Source organism: Nannobrachium achirus (assembly GCF_963921795.1).
Source record: "Nannobrachium achirus genome assembly, chromosome: 19".
Classification (NCBI taxonomy): Eukaryota; Metazoa; Chordata; class Actinopteri; order Myctophiformes; family Myctophidae; genus Nannobrachium; species Nannobrachium achirus.
This window is the reverse complement of record NC_137826.1, coordinates 15,131,850-15,151,950: the sequence shown is the minus strand read 5'-3', so window position 1 is coordinate 15,151,950 and position 20,101 is coordinate 15,131,850. Positions and strand designations below refer to the sequence as shown.

At 42.3% G+C, this 20,101-nt stretch overlaps 1 protein-coding gene across 1 annotated transcript in view; it reads right to left on the bottom strand.

Moving 5' to 3' along the window:
- dlg2 (discs, large homolog 2) overlaps positions 1 to 20,101 on the bottom strand; it is a gene marked incomplete at its 5' end in the record, with an annotated part of 145,816 nt that overhangs the window by 112,666 nt on the left and 13,049 nt on the right. Inside the window, one exon of the mRNA XM_080749255.1 lies at positions 18,117 to 18,278. Coding sequence (XP_080605381.1) covers positions 18,117 to 18,278 — 162 coding nt within the window. The remainder of the gene's footprint in view (positions 1 to 18,116; positions 18,279 to 20,101) is intronic.

Sequence of the window (20,101 nt, the reverse complement as noted above, 5' to 3'; positions counted from 1 at the left end):
GAATAAAAGTTCACCGCTTCACAACGTGTCGATGTAGATCGGCTATTTGAAGTATTTAAAAATGTTTTTCATAATAGTAAAAAAGGGCAAAGAAGTTTAGGGATAAGGTGTAAGGCATGGATGAAAATATAGCTATACGTCTTTAAAACATACAATATAGAAAGCTGACCAAAACAGGCAGATACAATGGGCCTACTGTACTGTAAGTTATGTCTTCAGGGGAGATGAGCCACGACACTGGAGCTGTTGGCTGCCCTGCATCCTCTGAGCACAAATCTCCAGCATTCAGAAAGCCATTATCCAGCTTATGGGCAATAATGCACACTGGAAAATCAATCGCTAACGTCCATCAGACCCTTTACCTTTCATTATATTGCATTACCCATCCCAGTCGAAATGTAATAAATCAACTGGCAGCCATACAAACAAATCAAGACCGTTGTCTACAGTCTACACTGTACTATTATGCGATGCCACAATCAGACATCTACACGAAACCTGCAGCTCCCTCGCACGCACACACGCACACGCACGCACGCATGCACGCGCACACACACACAACTTCCAGAACTGTCTGTTGACCATGGCTGGAATATTGGCCCGGGGCCATTGACCTTGACTTACTGGGCAAAGTGCAACAGCACTGTAGAAACTGAAATACACACACAGATACAGATCAATAACTAACAAATGTATAATACTAATGTACAGTCATGTGTCCAAGCAAGGCATACCCTAGTTTTTTCCTTCTTCTGTTTTAATGTAAAGCCATGCCATCAATATTACTGACTATATTGTTGTGCAATCCACGGAACAGTTTGTAATGCTATGAGAGATGAATACTACAGTATGATTATGTGATGATTCTTTCCTCTGATGCATGAAGGCCACTGCTGGTATTTGTAACTCACACGTTCTACAAGACACATTATGAAGTGTAATTTATGTTCACTGACTTGGTACTGCAGGTTCTTCCAGGTGCGTCACAGGGGTGGAAAAGTGGGACTGACTAGGGCCCAAGGTGGAGGGGCCTTAAAAAATAGCAGATATACAAGCTAACAGCACCGAGTGCCGCATTCACGATTTTTCAAAAATAGCAGATCTACAAGCGTGCAGAGCGGAACTTAGTGCCACGCTGTGAGCTTGTATATCTGCTATTTTTCAATAGTTAAAGCACAAAATAACGCAGTGAATCCTTGTACCCAGGGCCCAGAATTTGGTGCGACACCCCTGGGTTCTTCACTGGGTGGCCGGGTGGGTGCTTATTTTGCACCATACACAGCTTGTGTGCCTGCTATCCGTGCTATTTTTGAAAAATTAAAATAGTAAATATTGAATATTTTTGAAAATGTGCAGAAAATAGGGAAACAATGTCAATATGATTAAAGGGGCTGATGCATGACTTATAGTACTAAATATTACATTTTTATGTAATGTATGGGGACAGGGCTGGTGAAAAATGCTGTGCTTGCCTTGGGCCCATGTCGGCATATTCTGCTCATGGATGCAGCTCCATCAAAAAGAATGCATCCATTATATTCCTTTACAGCTGTCCCCATACCACAGAGGACTATCATGAATACAATCAGCTACTGGAAATCACAAATCATCAAGTAAAATACCTCCAGCCATCCTTGACTATCAAATGAAAATTACTCTGTATCATGTAATTAATATTTGTGTCACAAGGCAGCCTCCCTTAAGCATTTAAAATGATCCCTGGCTATGCCTTAAAGGGGAAAACCACCCATTTTCAATATTGAACTATGTCATTAATATACATTAGAGGAGTTGTGTGGAAATAAAAATAAAAAAGTTCCCCCCCCCCCCTTCTGTGTTGCCTAGAACTGGAGGATTGATTTTGGGGTCTGCATTGTAAATCACACCGTGATGACATCACACCGGTGTACTTTGCAATAGGCTACAAACCCCAAAATCAATCGTAATACATTATAATTCCTCAAATAACTAAAATCTAAAATGAAAAAACACCTTAAATGCCGGGTTGATGTGGTTAATTCAACTAATGGTGCTGGTGGCCACAATGTTGCCATTGTTTTAATATTAAATGTTGAATAACAGGCCAAATTCATTCAGTTGTCAGTGATTTATAGTGAGGGCTTGGTGACACAAGGCCACCCAAGTCAGTTGGCATTTGAGATTCAGTCGTCATTGATTTCTGCTTAAAAGCAAAGAAGTACATCATGGCTGATCTTTAGTGAAAATGTCCTTTGTGACAATATTACAACAATATACTTCAGTGGATTGGATGTCTCTTTTTTCACTCTTTCAGAGATGGATTTTCCATCAGGAGGAGAGAAAAAAAAACTACAGAGAATGTCTAAAACACTCAACATTGACCTCTCGCTGAGAGCCACTAATAGCAAATCAATTTCCAAGGATCCCATATTGTGTCTAAGTGGAGAGGCAGCACCAAATCTCTCACATGGATGGCTAGATGGTTTCGGTGGGCTTATTTTTTCAGCAGGCCATTTTGTTCAATCTAGGTGTGATGACAACCTATTGTGAACAGGCCATCAGTAAAAGAGGTTCGTCATCCTTGATGTACCTCTTTCCATGTTTCCTCTTTCTCGTTCCTTGCTCGCCCTTTCACGAGCAGACTCTTAAGAATAAAACCTTTAACAAACAGAGCAGGCATCAAGACAGGTACACAAATACTGTACAGTATGTGTGGCCCCCACAGAGAGAGATGTACAACAGAGAGTAAACATTATAAAAATTCTACCCTCTGTATCATATAACACAACTACATGTCTGACATTTGTAACAAACCAAGCCGAAAATCAGTTAATCCCATTTAGAACGGGTACACAGTATTGTGTATCATTATTTTATGCTTTAACTATTGAAAAATAGCAGATATACAAGCTCACAGCGCAGCACCGAGTGCCGCGCTGCGAGCTTGTAGATCCGCTATTTTTGAAAAATCCCGATTGACCCGATTCTATAAGTGTCTTTTGAATCCTTCTAAGACTTTTTGAAAAACCTATGTTTCTATGTCAGCAATCTGGCCAGCCATCGTCAAAGAAAAGGTCCTTTTCACTTAACTGGTGCTCAGTTAGTCTGTTCTTGAGAGACTACTATGTCAGAGGTTCTCAAACCTTTTCATGTGAAGGACCCCCAAAATGATATGTATTTGGCCACGGACCCGCATCTCAAAATATTTAGTTCCAGGGACCCCCCCAGAAGCAAAATTTGAGTTACAAACGTTCGCTTTGAAAATACATATAGGACTATTCAAAGATTTGCACACATTTTCACGACTTTTTCAAAAATAGCAGATCTACAAGCTCGCAGCGCGGCACTCGGTGCCGCGCTGTGAGCTTGTATATCTGCTATTTTTCACTGGTTAAAGCATTCAATAATTCTAGGCCTAAATGGGTTAAGAATTCAGTGAGTTATATACAGTCCCTGCCCATATGGCGGCTGAGTGGACACATCGCTCCAATGAACAGCAGCAGCCAATGTGGTACACCACGATGTATCTGTACAGTACGTGCTATGGTGAGGTGATATTGTCATGTGACAAAGTACAAATTAGCCCACAGCTAAATGGACAGATGTCGAGAACCAAAACCCCCCGCAGCGATTATGTTTGCCACTTCTGCCACATCCTCACTAATCATGGACCAAACACATGACCTAACATTGTTAGATCACGTTTGTTCAAACCGGTCAACCATAGCTGTGCTTGAATGTCCGGTCTATCCACGTTATTAGCACAAATAACAAGGACTTCTCAGGGTTGTGAACGATTCAACGTCGGGTAGTAAACTGCCAGGTTGTCAGTCACAGCCAGGAGAATTTCCAAAGGTAGAACTACTGTCTGCTTGAAGCGCCCAGGTGCTGTGGGAACCAACACATGGGCACCGGTCACGAGGACGTCCCACAATCACATACGTGGATGTACTCAAGAAAGACGCAGGAGCGCAAAGTACCAACGAGCTGGCCAGATGTATGGAGAACCGGGATGACTGGAAGCGACGATGGAAGGCTCGTCTGAGGACGACCTAGAGAGGGCGGACCCTTACAGGTCTGTAACTCTGAGAGTGACACATGGAACCAAATTTGGTTCCATTTGTACACTCTCAGAGTTATATTTGTCCTTGAAATGTAAAAGTTTGAGAACCACTGGCATTGTAATTGTATAGCAGACGTGAAGTCCACATAACCAGTTCTGACTGACACAAAACTGCTGAAGCACGATGCTTGGGTGGTTTACCATGGCTCAGAAGGCGCTCTCTGTGGGCTAATGCCTAATGCAACAACAAAAGCCACATTTTAGTAACTTTTATAAATAGTAGATAAGATTGTGGTATCAATCAGCGTTTAACCACACTTTTAGTGACCAAGGGTGTATATTGTAGGATATGCTGCATGCATATCCTATTAACTGTGTTAAGAGAAAGTAGAAATGCTAAATAAATAGAATTATAGTAATTGTATACAATCATATGAACAGGTATGGCAAAATGGAATAAAAAAAAAGAAGCCATTCTTTATTTTGAATCTATTGTATACTGTAGTGCAAACAACATTCAAGGCCTCATTTTAGGTGAGAAAATGTATTGGAGATGTGTGCATTGTCTGTTTCCATCTTTTTCCCATTGTACAATAAAAAGACGTGAGTCAACAAGTCTGAGGATAATGCATTGTCAAGAAATGTCTGTCTTAGACAGATGGGCCCATTGATAGAAGTTCTATCAACCACAAGAAGGACACAAAAGATTTGTCTGATTTCCGGAGAGTCCTGACAGTTTTTATTTCCAAACTATCTAGAGTGCTGAGTTTGTTTAGTTCTTCCGAGGGAGTGAATAAACAAAATGATCTACATTTTGTTAATCTATTTTGTTCATAGGACCTATCCAAAAGTATTTACAAATTAAAAATGTTCAACCATAATAATCATTGTTATGGCTCTAAGTGACACAACAAAAGTCTCACAGCAAACTGTACTCTACCTGCCATTGGGACTACTGCTATTATAGTCACAAAAACAAACTACCTTTCTGTTACATTCTCTATATTTAATACCATTTTGTGAGAAAGCTTTGAAGTGGTTTTCTAGGTTGTGGCGAAATACAGGGAGTTGTACTCTATGACAGTTTGAGTATGTTTGAAAAATCCAAACCCCACACAGCTAATTTGTTGGGATGCTGCTGGAGTAACACGCAACGACGTGAGAAATGCACTTCTGGTGCGAACAGCCCGGCTCCTGTTCGGGCGAGATTTTCACTTCACAGCAATTCACAGCGCTTCCCTATCCAGTGTGAATACGCGCTTACACCTGCCCCCCCCACCCCCACACTACATTCAGCAAGCACAGGACGTCTGTACCTACAATAACCTGCTTAACACTCCAGATCAGGGGTCTTCAACGGGGTCCGGAACCCCTAGGGGGTCCTCAGAGTTACTACAGGGGGTCCTCCAAATATTTGTGACTTTTGTTTTCTCCTTTTTTACATTAACCACTTTAACCCTAACGTCCATATTCGGAGAACTTTAGCCAAAAATAGCCGATCTACAAGCTCACAACGCCTCGTGCTGCGAGGCATTGTGAGCTTGTAGATCGGCTATTTTCAGCAAGGAGGTTTGGTGTAGAGGGGAAAAAAGAGCACACTAAGTACAGAGTGAAAGGTCAAGTTTATTAAGTATTGACGGTTCAAGTGGTTACATATCTTAACACAAATTGACATGAATCCAAAATACACTGATGAGCTGTCAAACGATGAAACTATATGGAATCTATGAACAGGTCGTGGGGGTCCCTGCTTCATCTCTCTCTCAGCTAAGGGGTCCTTATCTTAAAAACGTTGAAGACCCCTGCTCCAGATGATCTACACATCATAGTCTCTTCACTCCCTGGCTCCCACCAGGATTTGAAATGAACTGTCAAGCCAGGACAACATAGTCCCCATCTTCCTCCAAAGTCTGAAAACCCAACCCTTCAGACTGCAAATCATGCCATAATAAGTACTGTTTTAAGTATCCGCAATACTTCTTTCTTTCTTTTAAAGTCGTGGCTTTTTTTGCTAACGTTTTTGCTAAGTTTAGCTCAGGGGTGTGTTTTTTTTTCGTTGACCGACCACAACGTCAGCCGGCGGTCCTGTTCCCTCGAGCTATGGGATCTCTGAACTGATCAGGGCAGCAAGCAGGGAGAGAGACAGAGTGCATCAATGAACTTTTATTCATTGCATTGCTTATTTTCATCCCCAATGTTTTCAGATACATATTTGATGTAATATTTTAACTCATACAGTGCCTATCCCGAACTAGTTCGGGATAATTTGGGCCGTATTAACGTCCTGAGTGCCTATCCCGAACTAGTTCGGGATATAATTTTTTTTTTTTTTTTGTAAATTTTTTTTTTAAGTTACTTTTTTTTTTGAACCCCACTATATTCTGTTTACACGGCCCGCGAGAGCGTCGCGCCGCCGATATTTACCATCCACTCCAATGCAATCCAGGATCTTTAGAGCTCATTTTCTCTGTTCCAAGCATATCCATGAGGTGTGCAAGGTTTAATCATGGCTAAATCGCCGAAAATAGGTCTTCTAAAATGCTTGGTAGCCAATAGCTAACTTCAAGCTAACTTCATCCTGTTCCTGTAAATGAACAGAGGAAAGTGTTCTGGTGCATCATGGCTGCGCAGGGCTTGTGCATGTAACAGTGTATCTTTATGATGAATTCTTTGGCCACTGGGTGCCCTCTAGTGGTGAAAGCTGGCACTGATAGGGTTAATAAAATCAAGATTAATTTATATTCACGGAAAGGTGTGTGTGAACTCCATGTATAGTATACCGTACATCCAGAACATTTTGAGGAATAGTAAAGTAAATGTACTTTTGTAAAAGCTTGTAAAAGTGTTGTTGTGGCACTTTTCACAGCTTGATGTTATAATAGGACCAACAATAATATTTTCTTGAAATGTCAACTGAATGAATGGGCAGCATGGTTTACCTCATCAAAGTGTGTACTACACACTAACTACAATTTTGCAAACATAGAAACATATCAAACAGCGTTGATTATGGATAACATAATTTCCCTGAGTACTCAAGGGTCGAGGACCGACACATGGGCGCGTGCACATGGGCGCGTGCACATGGGCGCATGCACGCATCCACCTGGGTGACAGCAGACTGCTGGGCGAGTGCCAGCGCTTTGGTCAACGTTGACCAAAAAAAGCACAGACCTGGTTGGTTGTTTAAGTTGGAGAAAATGTGGCCATATTTTCACAAATATGGAGATGACTGATGTCTGACATCATAGATGTTTGATGTCATAGACCACATGAGACTCACATATGGGCATTGACAGAAATGGGATAAATATTGATGACATCAGGGATTTCCATAAATGGGCATAAAAGGGACAAGTACGGAATTAATTTGCAACATCATTGTGATGTCAGAACAGGTCAGATATACTTCTGTTGAGCTGGGATGAGGTGTCACGCACTGTGACTGACGCACACACACACACACACACACACAAACGCACATGATCTGCAGGTTTTTTATCGTAAATGCAATTATCTAAATTAAAGTTCTCATATTTACTTGAAGTGAAAAGTGAAATAATAGATCACTTAAAAGCTGAAAAGACTTGTACTGTAGTGGCTATCGACAGTGTACTTTCACACAGTGCAACGAGCACAGGTCTCCACCAGGCCACACAAATTGCCCTGTTATAGCGCCACCATGAGGGCCATTTGAAAAATTTGGGGCAGAGGTTCTGAATTGGCATCCAGGGAGTGTGTGTGCTCATTTTGGGATCGACCGGGCCAACGGCGCCGGAGATTAGCTGTACACAAACTCGGAGGACGAATGGGCCTGTTATAGCGCCACCATGAGGGCCATTTGAGAAATTTGGGGCAGAGGTTCTAGATTGCCATCCAGGGAGTGTGTGTGCTCACTTTGGCAGCGTCCGGGCCAACGGCGACTGAGATTAGCAGCTCACAAACTGCGAGGACGCACGGACGGACGGACGCACGGACGGACGCACGGACGGACGGACGGACGGACGGACACACGGACGGACGGAGGGGAAAACATACTCTCCCCCATGCCTTCGGCTGGTGGAGACAATAAACAACCGCACTGACGCAAGCTGCTGTATGACTCTGGTCACAAAATGACTCTCTCATCCTCCCTGCTGCTCTGATGAGGCACGGTTGCCAGCAGTGCCTTTATCTGAGTTCCTGCGAACGCTCAATGATTCAAACGCCAATCACAAGGATTCCAATCACAATCAACGCATCCCATTGTGTGGATAACGAGTCAGAAGAGGAATCATCACAACAAGGAGTAGATGTCAGGAGAATGATCTTCTCCCCTGGGATAACAGGCACCCGAAAAGCCAATAGCCCACGTCGATCCGACCGGCGCGACTCCTCAACCAATGACAGCCGGCGACTAGTTTGGTGATATTCATTAAACCGCTGTTCATTACTTAAAAAGATTGGTAAAGAAGTAATTGCCACTCCAAAAAAAGAGAGACAAAAAAAACATAATAATCATGTATTTTTACAATCCTATATCACCAAGGAAACGGGCTAGGGATCGATAAGCAACGGAACACGGTTCGAATCGATAACACCTTCTCTGAGTCTGGCCCTCCAAACAGTGTTGCTTGTTTTGGCCGAGCGAGGGAGGGGCTCTCTCTCTCTCTCTCTCTCTCTCTCTCAGGTCATAGAGGAACCATCATTCTTACCTCCCACCTTGCCTTTACAATTACACTTGCTGTATTAAAGCAATTTCTCATTCAAGTCCCTATAGGCTGAGTGAACTAAATTGGCTAAGCACAATGTTTTAGTCTTGGGCCGGTTTACGTCTTTTATATAATGGTCTGGAAGAGAACTGCCTTCTCTCCCTGCCAACACCCCTCTGTCCCTCCTTCTCCCTTACCCGCACTTACTTGCATTAACCACACAGAACCCTATTCTGGGGGGAACATAGCCGATCATCGCTTAGCGACGCACTGTGAGCTTGTTCGGCTGTTTTGGATGAAGAGATATGGTCTAGACGGGCAGTCGAATCGGAAAAGAAGTGGTCCAAGTACAGAGCCAACTAGGTTTACTAGTCCAGGGGTCTTCAACAGGGGGTCCTTAGAGTTATAACAGGGGGGCCGCCAAATCCTTGTGCGATAGGAGAATTCTTTTAATTAACAACTTGAACCCTCGCTTCCCTATTCCGAGGTGAACTTTAGCCAAAAATAGCTAAAAAATATTTTCAGCAAACAGGTTTGGTGTGGAGGTAAAAGAAAGAGCAGACCAAGTACATACATAGTGAAAGGTCTGAAAATACACATTGAATCCAACATAGACTGATGACAGTGCTGTCATCAGTCAATCTATCGATGAAATTGACGAAAATCTCCATCGCACATTTATACAATATGTAGAGGGGGTCCCTGCTTCATCGCTCTCTCAGCTAAGGGGGCCCTGAAAACGTTGAAGACCCCTGGTCTAGAGGGTTTAAGTGGTTAAGGACAGACTCATGTCGTCTACTGTGCCATGAGGAGACATCCCCACTAGGAAATTACACGTAAGGACCGGCTCAGGTCGGCTACTGCACCACTAGTTACCCCAGCAGGATAGTACATCCAGAGACAGTCAATAGTTATTCATTCACACGCAGGGGTGTCACACCAAATTCTGGGCCCTGGGTACAAGGATTCACTGCGGGCCCCCCATGAATGTTCTTCATAGGGGGGAAGGGGTTTAAACCTGTTTTAATCTAGAAAATGTGTGCAAGTCTTTCAATATTTTTCACGCGATTCTATAAATTTCTCCTAAATCCTTCTAAGGTGTTTTGAAAAAACTATGTTTCTATGTCAGTGGTGCAGAAATGTTTTCAGGTGAAGGTGATATGTATTAAGGACCCCCATCTCAAAATATTTAAAAAATATTCCAAAATTTGAGTTACAAATGTTCGCTCAAAAAATACATATATTCAAAGATTTGCACACATTTTCACAACTTTTCAAAAATAGCAGATCTACGAGCTCGCAGCTGTGAGCTTGTATATCTGCTATTTTTCAATAGCTAAAGTATAAAATTATGCCAGGGCCCTCCACCTTGGACCCTAGTAACTCAGTCCCACTTTTCCCCCCTTGTGACGCCCCTGATCACATGTACTGTAAAGGTGTGAGAATGGTGCAATATTGTGGTGCGACATTGTTTGGAAGAGTGCTGAAAGAGAAGAGTGGCGTACGTGATCCACACTACTCCAGGACACAGGACTGTTGTCTGGACAGGAGCCAGTAGGCCTACTGTTTTATATGGGGCTGTTAAGTATGACATCATTTTGTAGGCAGAGGAGAATTTCTGCCCCCAGTTTCCGTGAATCTTTTTACTATTTTTACTATTTACACATTTTTCTTCTCTTTGTTGTTGAAAGGAAAGTGTTAGAATTATACTTTAGTCGTTGTTTTTTGAAATAGCGAGGGACAGAAAATGCTCTGGGGGCAGATTCTCCTCTGCCTACAAAATGATGTCACGGCTTAAAAGCCCCATATTTGAAGTGCAAGAAAGTACCCTCTTATCTCCATTCTCCCCTAATCACGCACACGCACACGCGCACACACACACACACACACACACACACACACACACACACACACACACACACACCACAAAACCACTAACCATGCAAATATAATACTTTTTTATGCCACACACTCCCACCGTGGGAATGCAAACCCAGCCCACACCAATAACTTCCTTGATTGTTAATCAATAAATTTCACAAATTACTATTCATAGTCAGACACAAATATGTAAATCTGGCAGGTGAGAAAGGGGCGGGCCCCTGCCCTAGTGGCCACAAGAAACATAGTAATCATCAAATTGGACAGACGGACGAACGGATGGATGGACGGAAAGACAGAGAGACAGAGTAATTACTATAGTAAAGCAGCAACACCAGCAAACATAAAACAGGATTTTTTTGCAAGGATGAATGTAAAAGTACACTGGGATACGTGTAGGCCAGGGGTCGGCAACCCAAAATGTTGAAAGAGCCATATTGGACCAAAAAAAAAAAGAAACAAATCTGTCTGGACTCTGGAGCCGCAAAAAATTATAAAAGCCTTATATATCGTCGTTGTCGGGTGGAAACCTTGTATGTCTAAAACTTCATTTTGCATTTATCATTAAAAAAAATGAACTAAACTAGTGAAAACAGCCGATCTACAAGCACACAACGCCTCGCGGTGCGAGGCGTTGTGTGCTTGTAGATCTGCTGTTTTCACTACTTTTGTGCGTCAGTCTTGTATGATGAAGCAGGGCATTACTTAACGAAAAAAAAACATACAAATTTGAAACTTGGAGATACAAGGTTTCTGCCCGACAGTGACGATAAAAAAATCGTTAAAACAAAAAATACATTTTTTCCCCCCATCTTTTTCCATTTTCATACATTTTTGAAAAACTTCCAGGGAGCCACTAGGGCGGCGCTAAAGAGCCGCATGCGGCTCTAGAGCCGCAGGTTGTTGACCCCCGGTGTAGGCCAACGTTCCAAGCACATGACCTAGGCTAGGGCCACTGATATTTTCAAACGTAGTCGTACATGATTGATAAGAAGGGCACCGTATCACAGTGGCGGACAACACCGACCGCAGCAAGCACATTAAGTATTTCTTGGCAAGCAGATGAATCACAGAGAGACATGGGAGCGTGTCATACAAATAGTCGTGAACCTCAAACAATGTCATTCAAGAATGATTGTTTCATCAGGCGATAATAAACTGCACAAGTAGAGTATGCAACATCAAAACAACAAGTCCATGCATCACCGTGGAAAAAATGTATGTTTTGGGTGCAAGGGTCACCAAAAACCAAGGAAGGTTTGAAACGAAGAAAAGGAAAAAAAGAAGTAAAAGAAAAAGAAATTGAAGAGGTAATACGTACGCCTCCCAAAAAACAAAAACTAAAAACGAAACAAAACTTGCCATGTAGTTTGCTGTGGTCACACCCGGATATGCAAGATCAAAACGGGTAACCAGCGCAGGCTGCAAGTAAGAAATACAAGACAACATCACCAGCTAGAATATTTAGGAAGAGAGGAGAAAGGATGTGTGTGTGTGTGTGTGTGTGTGTGTGCGTGTGTGTGTGTGTGTGTGTGTGTGTGAGAGAGAGAGAGAGAGAGAGAGCGAGAGAGAGAGAGAGAGAGAGAGAGAGAGAGAGAGAGAGAGAGAGAGAGAGAGAGAGAGAGAGAGAGAGAGAGACAGAGAGAGACAGAGACAGAGACAGAGAGACAGAGAGAGAGGTATGGAAAACCTAATACTGTACATGGGGGGGAAACAGTTGATGGTTACCCAGTCATACATTATGTGGGATGAGAAGGAGAAAGAGCAGTCCATTATGGCTCCCTGCATAATAATGGGCCTATAAAGCCTCAAAGAGAACACATTCTCTACTTAACAAATGTCTAGTGTGGGAAAGGTAATGTAGAAACAAAGTGTTCTGTTCAGAGATTGAACATAATTTCCGGCCACAAACAGCAAAGAGCTTACTTAGTATATAACATTGAAAGAAACATGTGTAAGCCGATGCTGTAACTAAATGCTTCCTTCTACCAAATTCTACCTACGATCGAATTCTACAGGATGAGATTAGAGAACAATATGGACATTTTGTTATGGAAATATAATTATCGTTAAGTTGGGGCATTGTCGGAGCAGGGACATCGGGGTGGGTGGGTGATACTGTATATCGTTGTTGTCGGGTGGAAACCTTGTATGTCCAAAACCATTCATTTTGCATTTTTCATTAAAAAAATGATTTAAACTAGTGAAAACAGCCGATCTACAAGCACACAACGCCTCGCACCGCGAGGCGTTGTGTGCTTGTAGATCTGCTGTTTTTACTACTTTTGTGCGACGGCCTTGTACGATGAAGCAGGGCTTTACTTTGCGAAAGAACATACAAATTTGAAACTTGGAGATACGAGGTTTCCAACCGACAACGACGATATGTTTATTCAATTGTATCTGTCGCATTGAATAATTAATGCTTGTATAAATATATAACAAATACTTAATAATAAATATTATTATTATTATTATTATTATTATATTATAAACCATGTCCTCTCAAATATCCAACTCTCTTGCTTCCCCTTTAACATGTGACATATTGAAGTTGGTTTCACTAAGCAAAAAATACTGTAGGTGGTGCAGTATTGAAATCAGGGGCGTCAATTGGGTATGGCAGGGGTATGCAGCTGCCATACCCTGGGTCCAGGGGGAAAATAAAAGTTACTTTTAAATATAAATCCATGAATGTCTCTTTGTCTATCTGTGTTGGTTATTATGTTGTTAAATTACAGTGAAATAACTACAAATGCAAAATTTAACACATTGGTAACTTTAACAAGGTATTATAATTATATTCTCCACACTTTTATTCTCCCCATCTTGACAAGATGGTATATTCCCAGGTTCTGTAGGCCAGCTGCACAGGTGCAATGCATTATTGTTAATTGTGGCACGTTTACTAACATGCCAAGTTTAGCTGCACTTGAACAACCATTCCAGGCTGCCATATCCAGCCCCAGAAACCGTAGAAACGGGGGAAAAAATAAAATGTACTTCTTAAAATAAATGTATCACGGGGCACCCAATGGCCTGGTGGTCAAGGCGCGTACCACATACTAGGCTATGATGCCTGCTGGCGTCGCCGGTTCGATTCCCGATCCGGACGACCTTTGCCGCATGTCATTCCCCATCTCTCTCCCCATTTCCTGTCAGTCTACTGTCCTATCAATAAAGGCATAAAAAGCCCAAAAACAAATCTTAAAAAAAAAAAAATAATAAATAAATGTATCATGCCTGTTGCTAAGGTATGGCAACATGACTGGTCTCTTACACGCGCACGAAAGGCACGCGTGCAAGACACTAGTCATGTTGCCACACCTTAGCTTTTTCTGAACTGACGCCACTGATTGAAACGTCCAGCTATACCTTCATCTGTGCGTTCAGTGTTTAACATGCTCAGTAAGCCGACAGCAATCTATTGCTAAGTGGCAAGCGTGGCGAGGTACAGACACAGCACATCTTTCTCTACCTGCTAATTTCACCTTATCCCCACCGGGAACGGTATTTGGAACCAGGGGCGTCACAAGGGGTAGGAAAGTGGGAATGAGTTACTGGGGCCCAAGGTGGAGGGGCCCTAATAACTTTATCTATTGAAAAATAGCAGATATACAAGCTCACAGCGCGGCACCGAGTGCCGCGCTGCGAGCTTGTAGATCTGCTATTTTTGAAAAGTTGTGAAAATGTGTGAAAGTCTTTGAATATTATGTATTTTTTAAGCAAACATTTCTAACTCAAATTTTGCTTCTGGGGGGTCCCTGGAACTAAATATTTTGAGATCGGGGTCCGTGGCCAAATACATATCATCTTGGAGGTCCTTGACATAGGTTTCTTGCACACATTTTCACGATTTTTCAAAAATAGCAGATCTACAAGCTCACAGCGCGGCACTCGGTGCCGCGCTGTGAGCTTGTATATCTGCTATTTTTCAACAGTTAACATTCATGGGGGGCCCGCAGTGAATCCTTGTACCCAGGGCCCAGAATTTGGTGTGACGCCCCTGTTTGGAACTACTTTGTTTCAAAGTGTAACAGTTACATTAGTTACATTAAGACAAAGTATAACAACAAATCTGTTCATTTGGAATATGAATTTGCAGGCTTTTACTGTATGAATGTACTGTATGAATTTTGCAGGGCTTCACTGTTGGGGGTAAGACAAAAACATTCTGGGGTGCCGATGGCCGAGTGGTTGGGGCGAGTACCACGCGTGCTCTGTGGAGCCTGACAGCGAGTCCCGGGTTCGATTCCAGAGCCCGGCGGACCTTTGCTGCATGTCACACCTCGACTCTCTCTCCCTGTTTAATGTCTCTCTTCACTGTGGACTATCAATAAAGGCAGAAAAAGCCCAAAGAATATATTTCAAAAATAAATAAATAAAAATGTCTCAGAAGATTAAGATGCCTTTGAGGGAATAAACGTCTAGGGGGGAAGGGGAGCACCCTTGTGGCTCAGCCAGTCAATACACCGACCACATAACCATAACATCCAGGCTTTGATTACTGGGTCGGGAACTTTGTGCCGACAATCCTTTCTGCCATCGCTTTCCTGTCACTCTGCACTATCCTGTCCTAATACAGCATAATGCCATCAAATAATCTTTCAAAAAAAAGGACAATGTGACAGCCAGGGAATGAGGCACAGCAAAACAATAATAAAAACAAGGATGAATCATGATGACACATAATGAATGAAAGCTCCAAAATGTCTTCTCTTCATGAGTCAGTAGACACTTGCTTTTGAGAGATGTGATGGACATCAATATGACAGGATGCTACTGATACTGACATCAGTGTCAATTCTGACTCCTCTTCTCTTCTCCTCTCTCTCTCTCTCTCTCTCTCTCTCTCTCTCTCTCTCTCTCTCTCTCTTGCATCTATTCCAGAGTTTTCCATTCTGGCAATGCAACTATTAACTTCTAAAATACAACTACTGTAGTTTGCATTTCAGATAGGAAGCCCACCAAAGGCGTCAGATGCTATGCTCTGAGCATCTAGACCACATATTGTATGACAAGTTCATTTTTCGTAGCTTGTTACAGTCATTGATTGTCACTTATTCATTCAATCCAGTACAGTATGTACAGTATGCTCTTTTTGACTGGACTGTAATTTCAGAGCTATGAATCTACATTAGCACGGGACAGTGCATGCTACAATCCCTTCCTTTATAATATCTCAGAATTGTTAAGATTAACCAATTCACTGTTTATCTTTCTTCAAAAAACAGAGACAATAGTGTACACGATTTGCACTCAAATTCTACTTTATACCAGTTTAAACCCAAATAAAGGATTAAAACAAATTTGATCAAGAGAGAAAACCTCTCTCTGAAAATGTATTGTACTACAATGCAGTGTTGATTTCGTCGACTAAAACTATGACGATAAATGTTTGTCGACTGCATTTTTTTCACTGACGAAAACTAAATAAAAACTAAAATAAAAAGTAATCTGTGATGACTAAAACTAAGACTAAATATATTGACAATTTCGTCAACAAAATAAAAACTAGACTAAAACGTTAGGGAGGGACTAGTGGAGAAGAGAGTAATTTTATATTTGGTTGCTCTCAGGTTTTGCGTGCTGAAAATAGCAGATCTACAAGCTCACAACACGTCGCGCTGCACGCAACCAAGTGTAAAATCAGTCATTACGATGCCATCAAGGCCTGTCAAAATGTATTTCAGTTGACTAAATCAACTGTAGATTTAGTCAACTAAAATCGTATGATATTTAGTCGACTAAAATTAGACTAAAACTTCTACTTTTCAGGTGACTTTTCAGGTGACTAAATCAAAATTTGCTGTCAAAAACAACACTGCTACAATGCTATTGAGATGTAAAATGTTGGATTGCATTTAAGTTACTGCAGGATGTTAAATGTGTTATCCTGTCTAACTCCCCAAAGTATTGCTTCATTTTAACCTTTTGTCCCTGTGGTGATTAAGACAGCTTCAATATTTCACTCTTCAAAACTATGTTACAACACCACAAATGGATTCATTTAACCTCAAACAATATATATTTTCTATCTACAAATTATGCTACACAAGAAAAAAGCCCTTCATAAATTAGTGATTTGCCAACAGCCTTGCCCTTTTTATCTCCAACACTGCCCCCTAGAGGCTCTAACTGATTTCACTAGCACGGTCCTGATCTCTGTCAACCTTCTACACCTGAAGAACAATAATGCAGTGGTTCCCATGTTTTTCATGTCAAGGACCCAGAAATTGTATGGTACAAGTATTTGGCCCCATCTGACCATATTTTGTGGACCCCCAGAAGAGAAGATGCCCAGAACCGGTGGAATAATGGATCGCCATGCAGGGATACTAAGAGTTATTTTGCCTGTATGACCTGACTGTTCAATGCATGAAAATGGGTGAATGGAATGACCTATGCCTGATTGTTTTGTTGTGAATCTAATTTTATCCTTCATTAAATGATTGTATGGTTGTGGCTGACACACCATGGTGTAACAGTCTAGTGTGTGTGGATTCAAGCTGTATTTGTGGACAGGCTTACTGTAGATCAGGACAGGAGACTGGGACAAGACAATGAAGGAGGGGATTATGAACAATTCCAGAACAGGCGTAAAAAGGACGCAAAAAGAAAATAAAACTTTGCCTGAGAACAACAAGATTTGCATCTGTTCTCCATCACTGCTCCAGGATTAGCATGGATGTACAAATATTCTATGGCACTGCTGTTTTTGTAATTGATACCGAATAAGAGTTTAATCTTACTTGGCGTGGTCGTTCTTTGTGAATCTCAATAAAAGTGTTGATTACATACTAAATGATGTATATTCATAGCTTTTCTTAATGGTTAGCTTTAAAAAAAAAAATATGAATGCAATATGGGTTGCTATGTAAACTTCTATCTGTCATTTTCACTAACTTGATGTAAGAGGAAAAGAGAGAAAAAAGCTCACATGACTATAAAAAGTCAGTAGAGCGAAAAGGGCATGGGGGCCTACCATTACAGTATTAAGTACCGATGTCTCTGGTTGACATTGGCACATTTCACTCAGGTTTTTTCATCTCACTCATGTGACTTTGGCTGCTGACCTCACTCAGCAACAAAATAAAAATAAAATAAACAAAAATTAAAATAAAACAATTCACAGGAGGCAAGCAGTGATCACCCCATGATGAGCACTGCAATGTAGTTTCAAATGCATTACATTGCAGATGCTTTTTTGAGAGTAAAAAACTAAAAAAGAAGAAGAAGACATGCATGATCTGGGCAGATTGCCCCAGGAAATGTGCCAATGTGAACCAGAGACATCGGTATTTCATGTAATGTTGGTGGACTGATGTAAGCTAAAGAGGCAACAGAGGAGGGGTCAGAGAGGTGGGGGTGGAGAGTGGAGACTGACAGAACACGTTGGCAGTCATTCATGGTGAGCGTGTCGGTACGAGGTTTTGTGAGAGAACCTCAGACGGACGGGTGCCACAAACACAGTCCCGGCAGCCAGGGCTTCAGAAGCTCACCTTGAGAGGGGAGATGTGGGAGTGCGACACGTAGCCGTGCACATTCTCGATCTCCGACAGGTTCTTCTCGGACACATGCACCAGCTCGGGGGCGCGCACCTCGTTGGTGAGCCGCGGGAAGGCATGGTCCAGCTGCGGGGAATCCTCCTCCTGGTAGTGATACTGCTGCAGAGGGGTCGGGGGAAGGAGCGAGGGAGGTGGAGGAAAGGTGGAGAGAGAGAGAAGGAGCGAGGGAGGTGGAGGAAAGGTGGAGAGAGGGGGAAGGAGCGAGGGAGGTGGAGGAAAGGTGGAGAGAGAGGGGGAAGGAGTGAGGGAGGTGGAGGAAAGGTGGAGAGAGAGGGGGAAGGAGCGAGGGAGGTGGAGGAAAGGTGGAGGGAGGGGGAAGGAGCGAGGGAGGTGGAGGAAAGGTGGAGAGAGAGAGAAGGAGCGAGGGAGGTGGAGGAAAGGTGGAGAGAGAGGGGAAGGAGCGAGGGAGGTGGAGGAAAGGTGGAGAGAGGGGGAAGGAGCGAGGGAGGTGGAGGAAAGGTGGAGAGAGGGGGAAGGAGTGAGGGAGGTGGAGGAAAGGTGGAGAGAGGGGGAAGGAGCGAGGGAGGTGGAGGAAAGGTGGAGAGAGAGAGAGAGAAGACGTCAGAGGGGAAACCGCAACACAGACAAACGAACACTTAGGCCTGATTTGTACTTGGTTGCGCGCCGGGGTCTCACAACGAAAACAGCCGATCTACAAGCTCACACTGGGCTGCTTTACGGTGTGAGCTATGATGCGCAAGCGAGTAATCTGTTTATTATTTATTGTATTCATTTTTGAGCGGTGCAAACCGCTCCTATACGTGGCTGTGCGTGTGTCCGTAGCCTTTTTCCTCAGCGTTTTGCCATAAAATGTGTGTGCGTAGCATCATGTTTGTCTAGTGATGTCATATGTCGTATGTCTGTAGCCTTTTTCCTCAGCGTTTTGCCATAGCAAAACGTGTGTGTGTAGCATAGCCTGTACATCCTAGACTTAAATCCTAGTCTGAAGATGTTATGCAAGCACAACCACCGCTCACTTCACATTGGGTGTGATTTTTTTAAATGTATAGAACATTTTACACATCTAAAGTAGTAATCAGTCAATCAGAAATGGCAACAATTACAGTTGAGTTAGACTGTATAGTATCAGTAATGTCAGCATGCAGATGGTCAGACGGACGGACTAAATTAAGTTAGTTAGATATTATTAGTATTTAACTATTTTAAGATTAGATTACATTATTCTACTTCTTTAGAATTTCACTTAAAAACATTCATATTTAAGTAAGGCCCTTTTTGCAATGCAAACTTGTAAGTGACTGAATTGCAGTAGTATGCACCACCATCTTACAGCTTATATTGTGAACAATAAGTACCCATTGCTATAACAACACAAAATGACACAAAATTAAAATGTGTGTGTAATTTTGTGTTCGGCTTGTGCAACCGTTTTGACAAAACGGTGTGCATAAGCCCCTGAGTTAACATGAATAATGTCACCAACACATAATGAGGTATTCAGACAATGACATCAGTTTTGAGCCAAGACCCTGAAGAGTGCTGAGGTGAAGTCATAGGGATGACATCACCTGTGTGTCATCCCCTCAGCACCAATGAAAACCAGCAGAGAAGTTGACAGGAGATATTTCAAATGAATAGATTATTAAATTGCATCGGCATTGTTAACAGGAGTACAGGGGCGTCAGTTGGGTATGGCAGTGGTATGCAGCTGCCATACCCTGGGTCCAGGGGGAAAATAAAAGTTACTTTTTTTAAATGAATTTCTCTTTGTCTATCTGTTCTGGTTATTATGTTGTTAAATTACAGTAAAATAACTACAAATGCAAAATTTAACAAAATGGTCACTTTAACAAGGTATTATAATATTATCTCTCTATCTTGAGAATGGTATATTCCCAGGTTCCGCAGGGCAGCTGCACAGGTGCAATGCATTATTGTTAATTGTGGCACGTTTACTA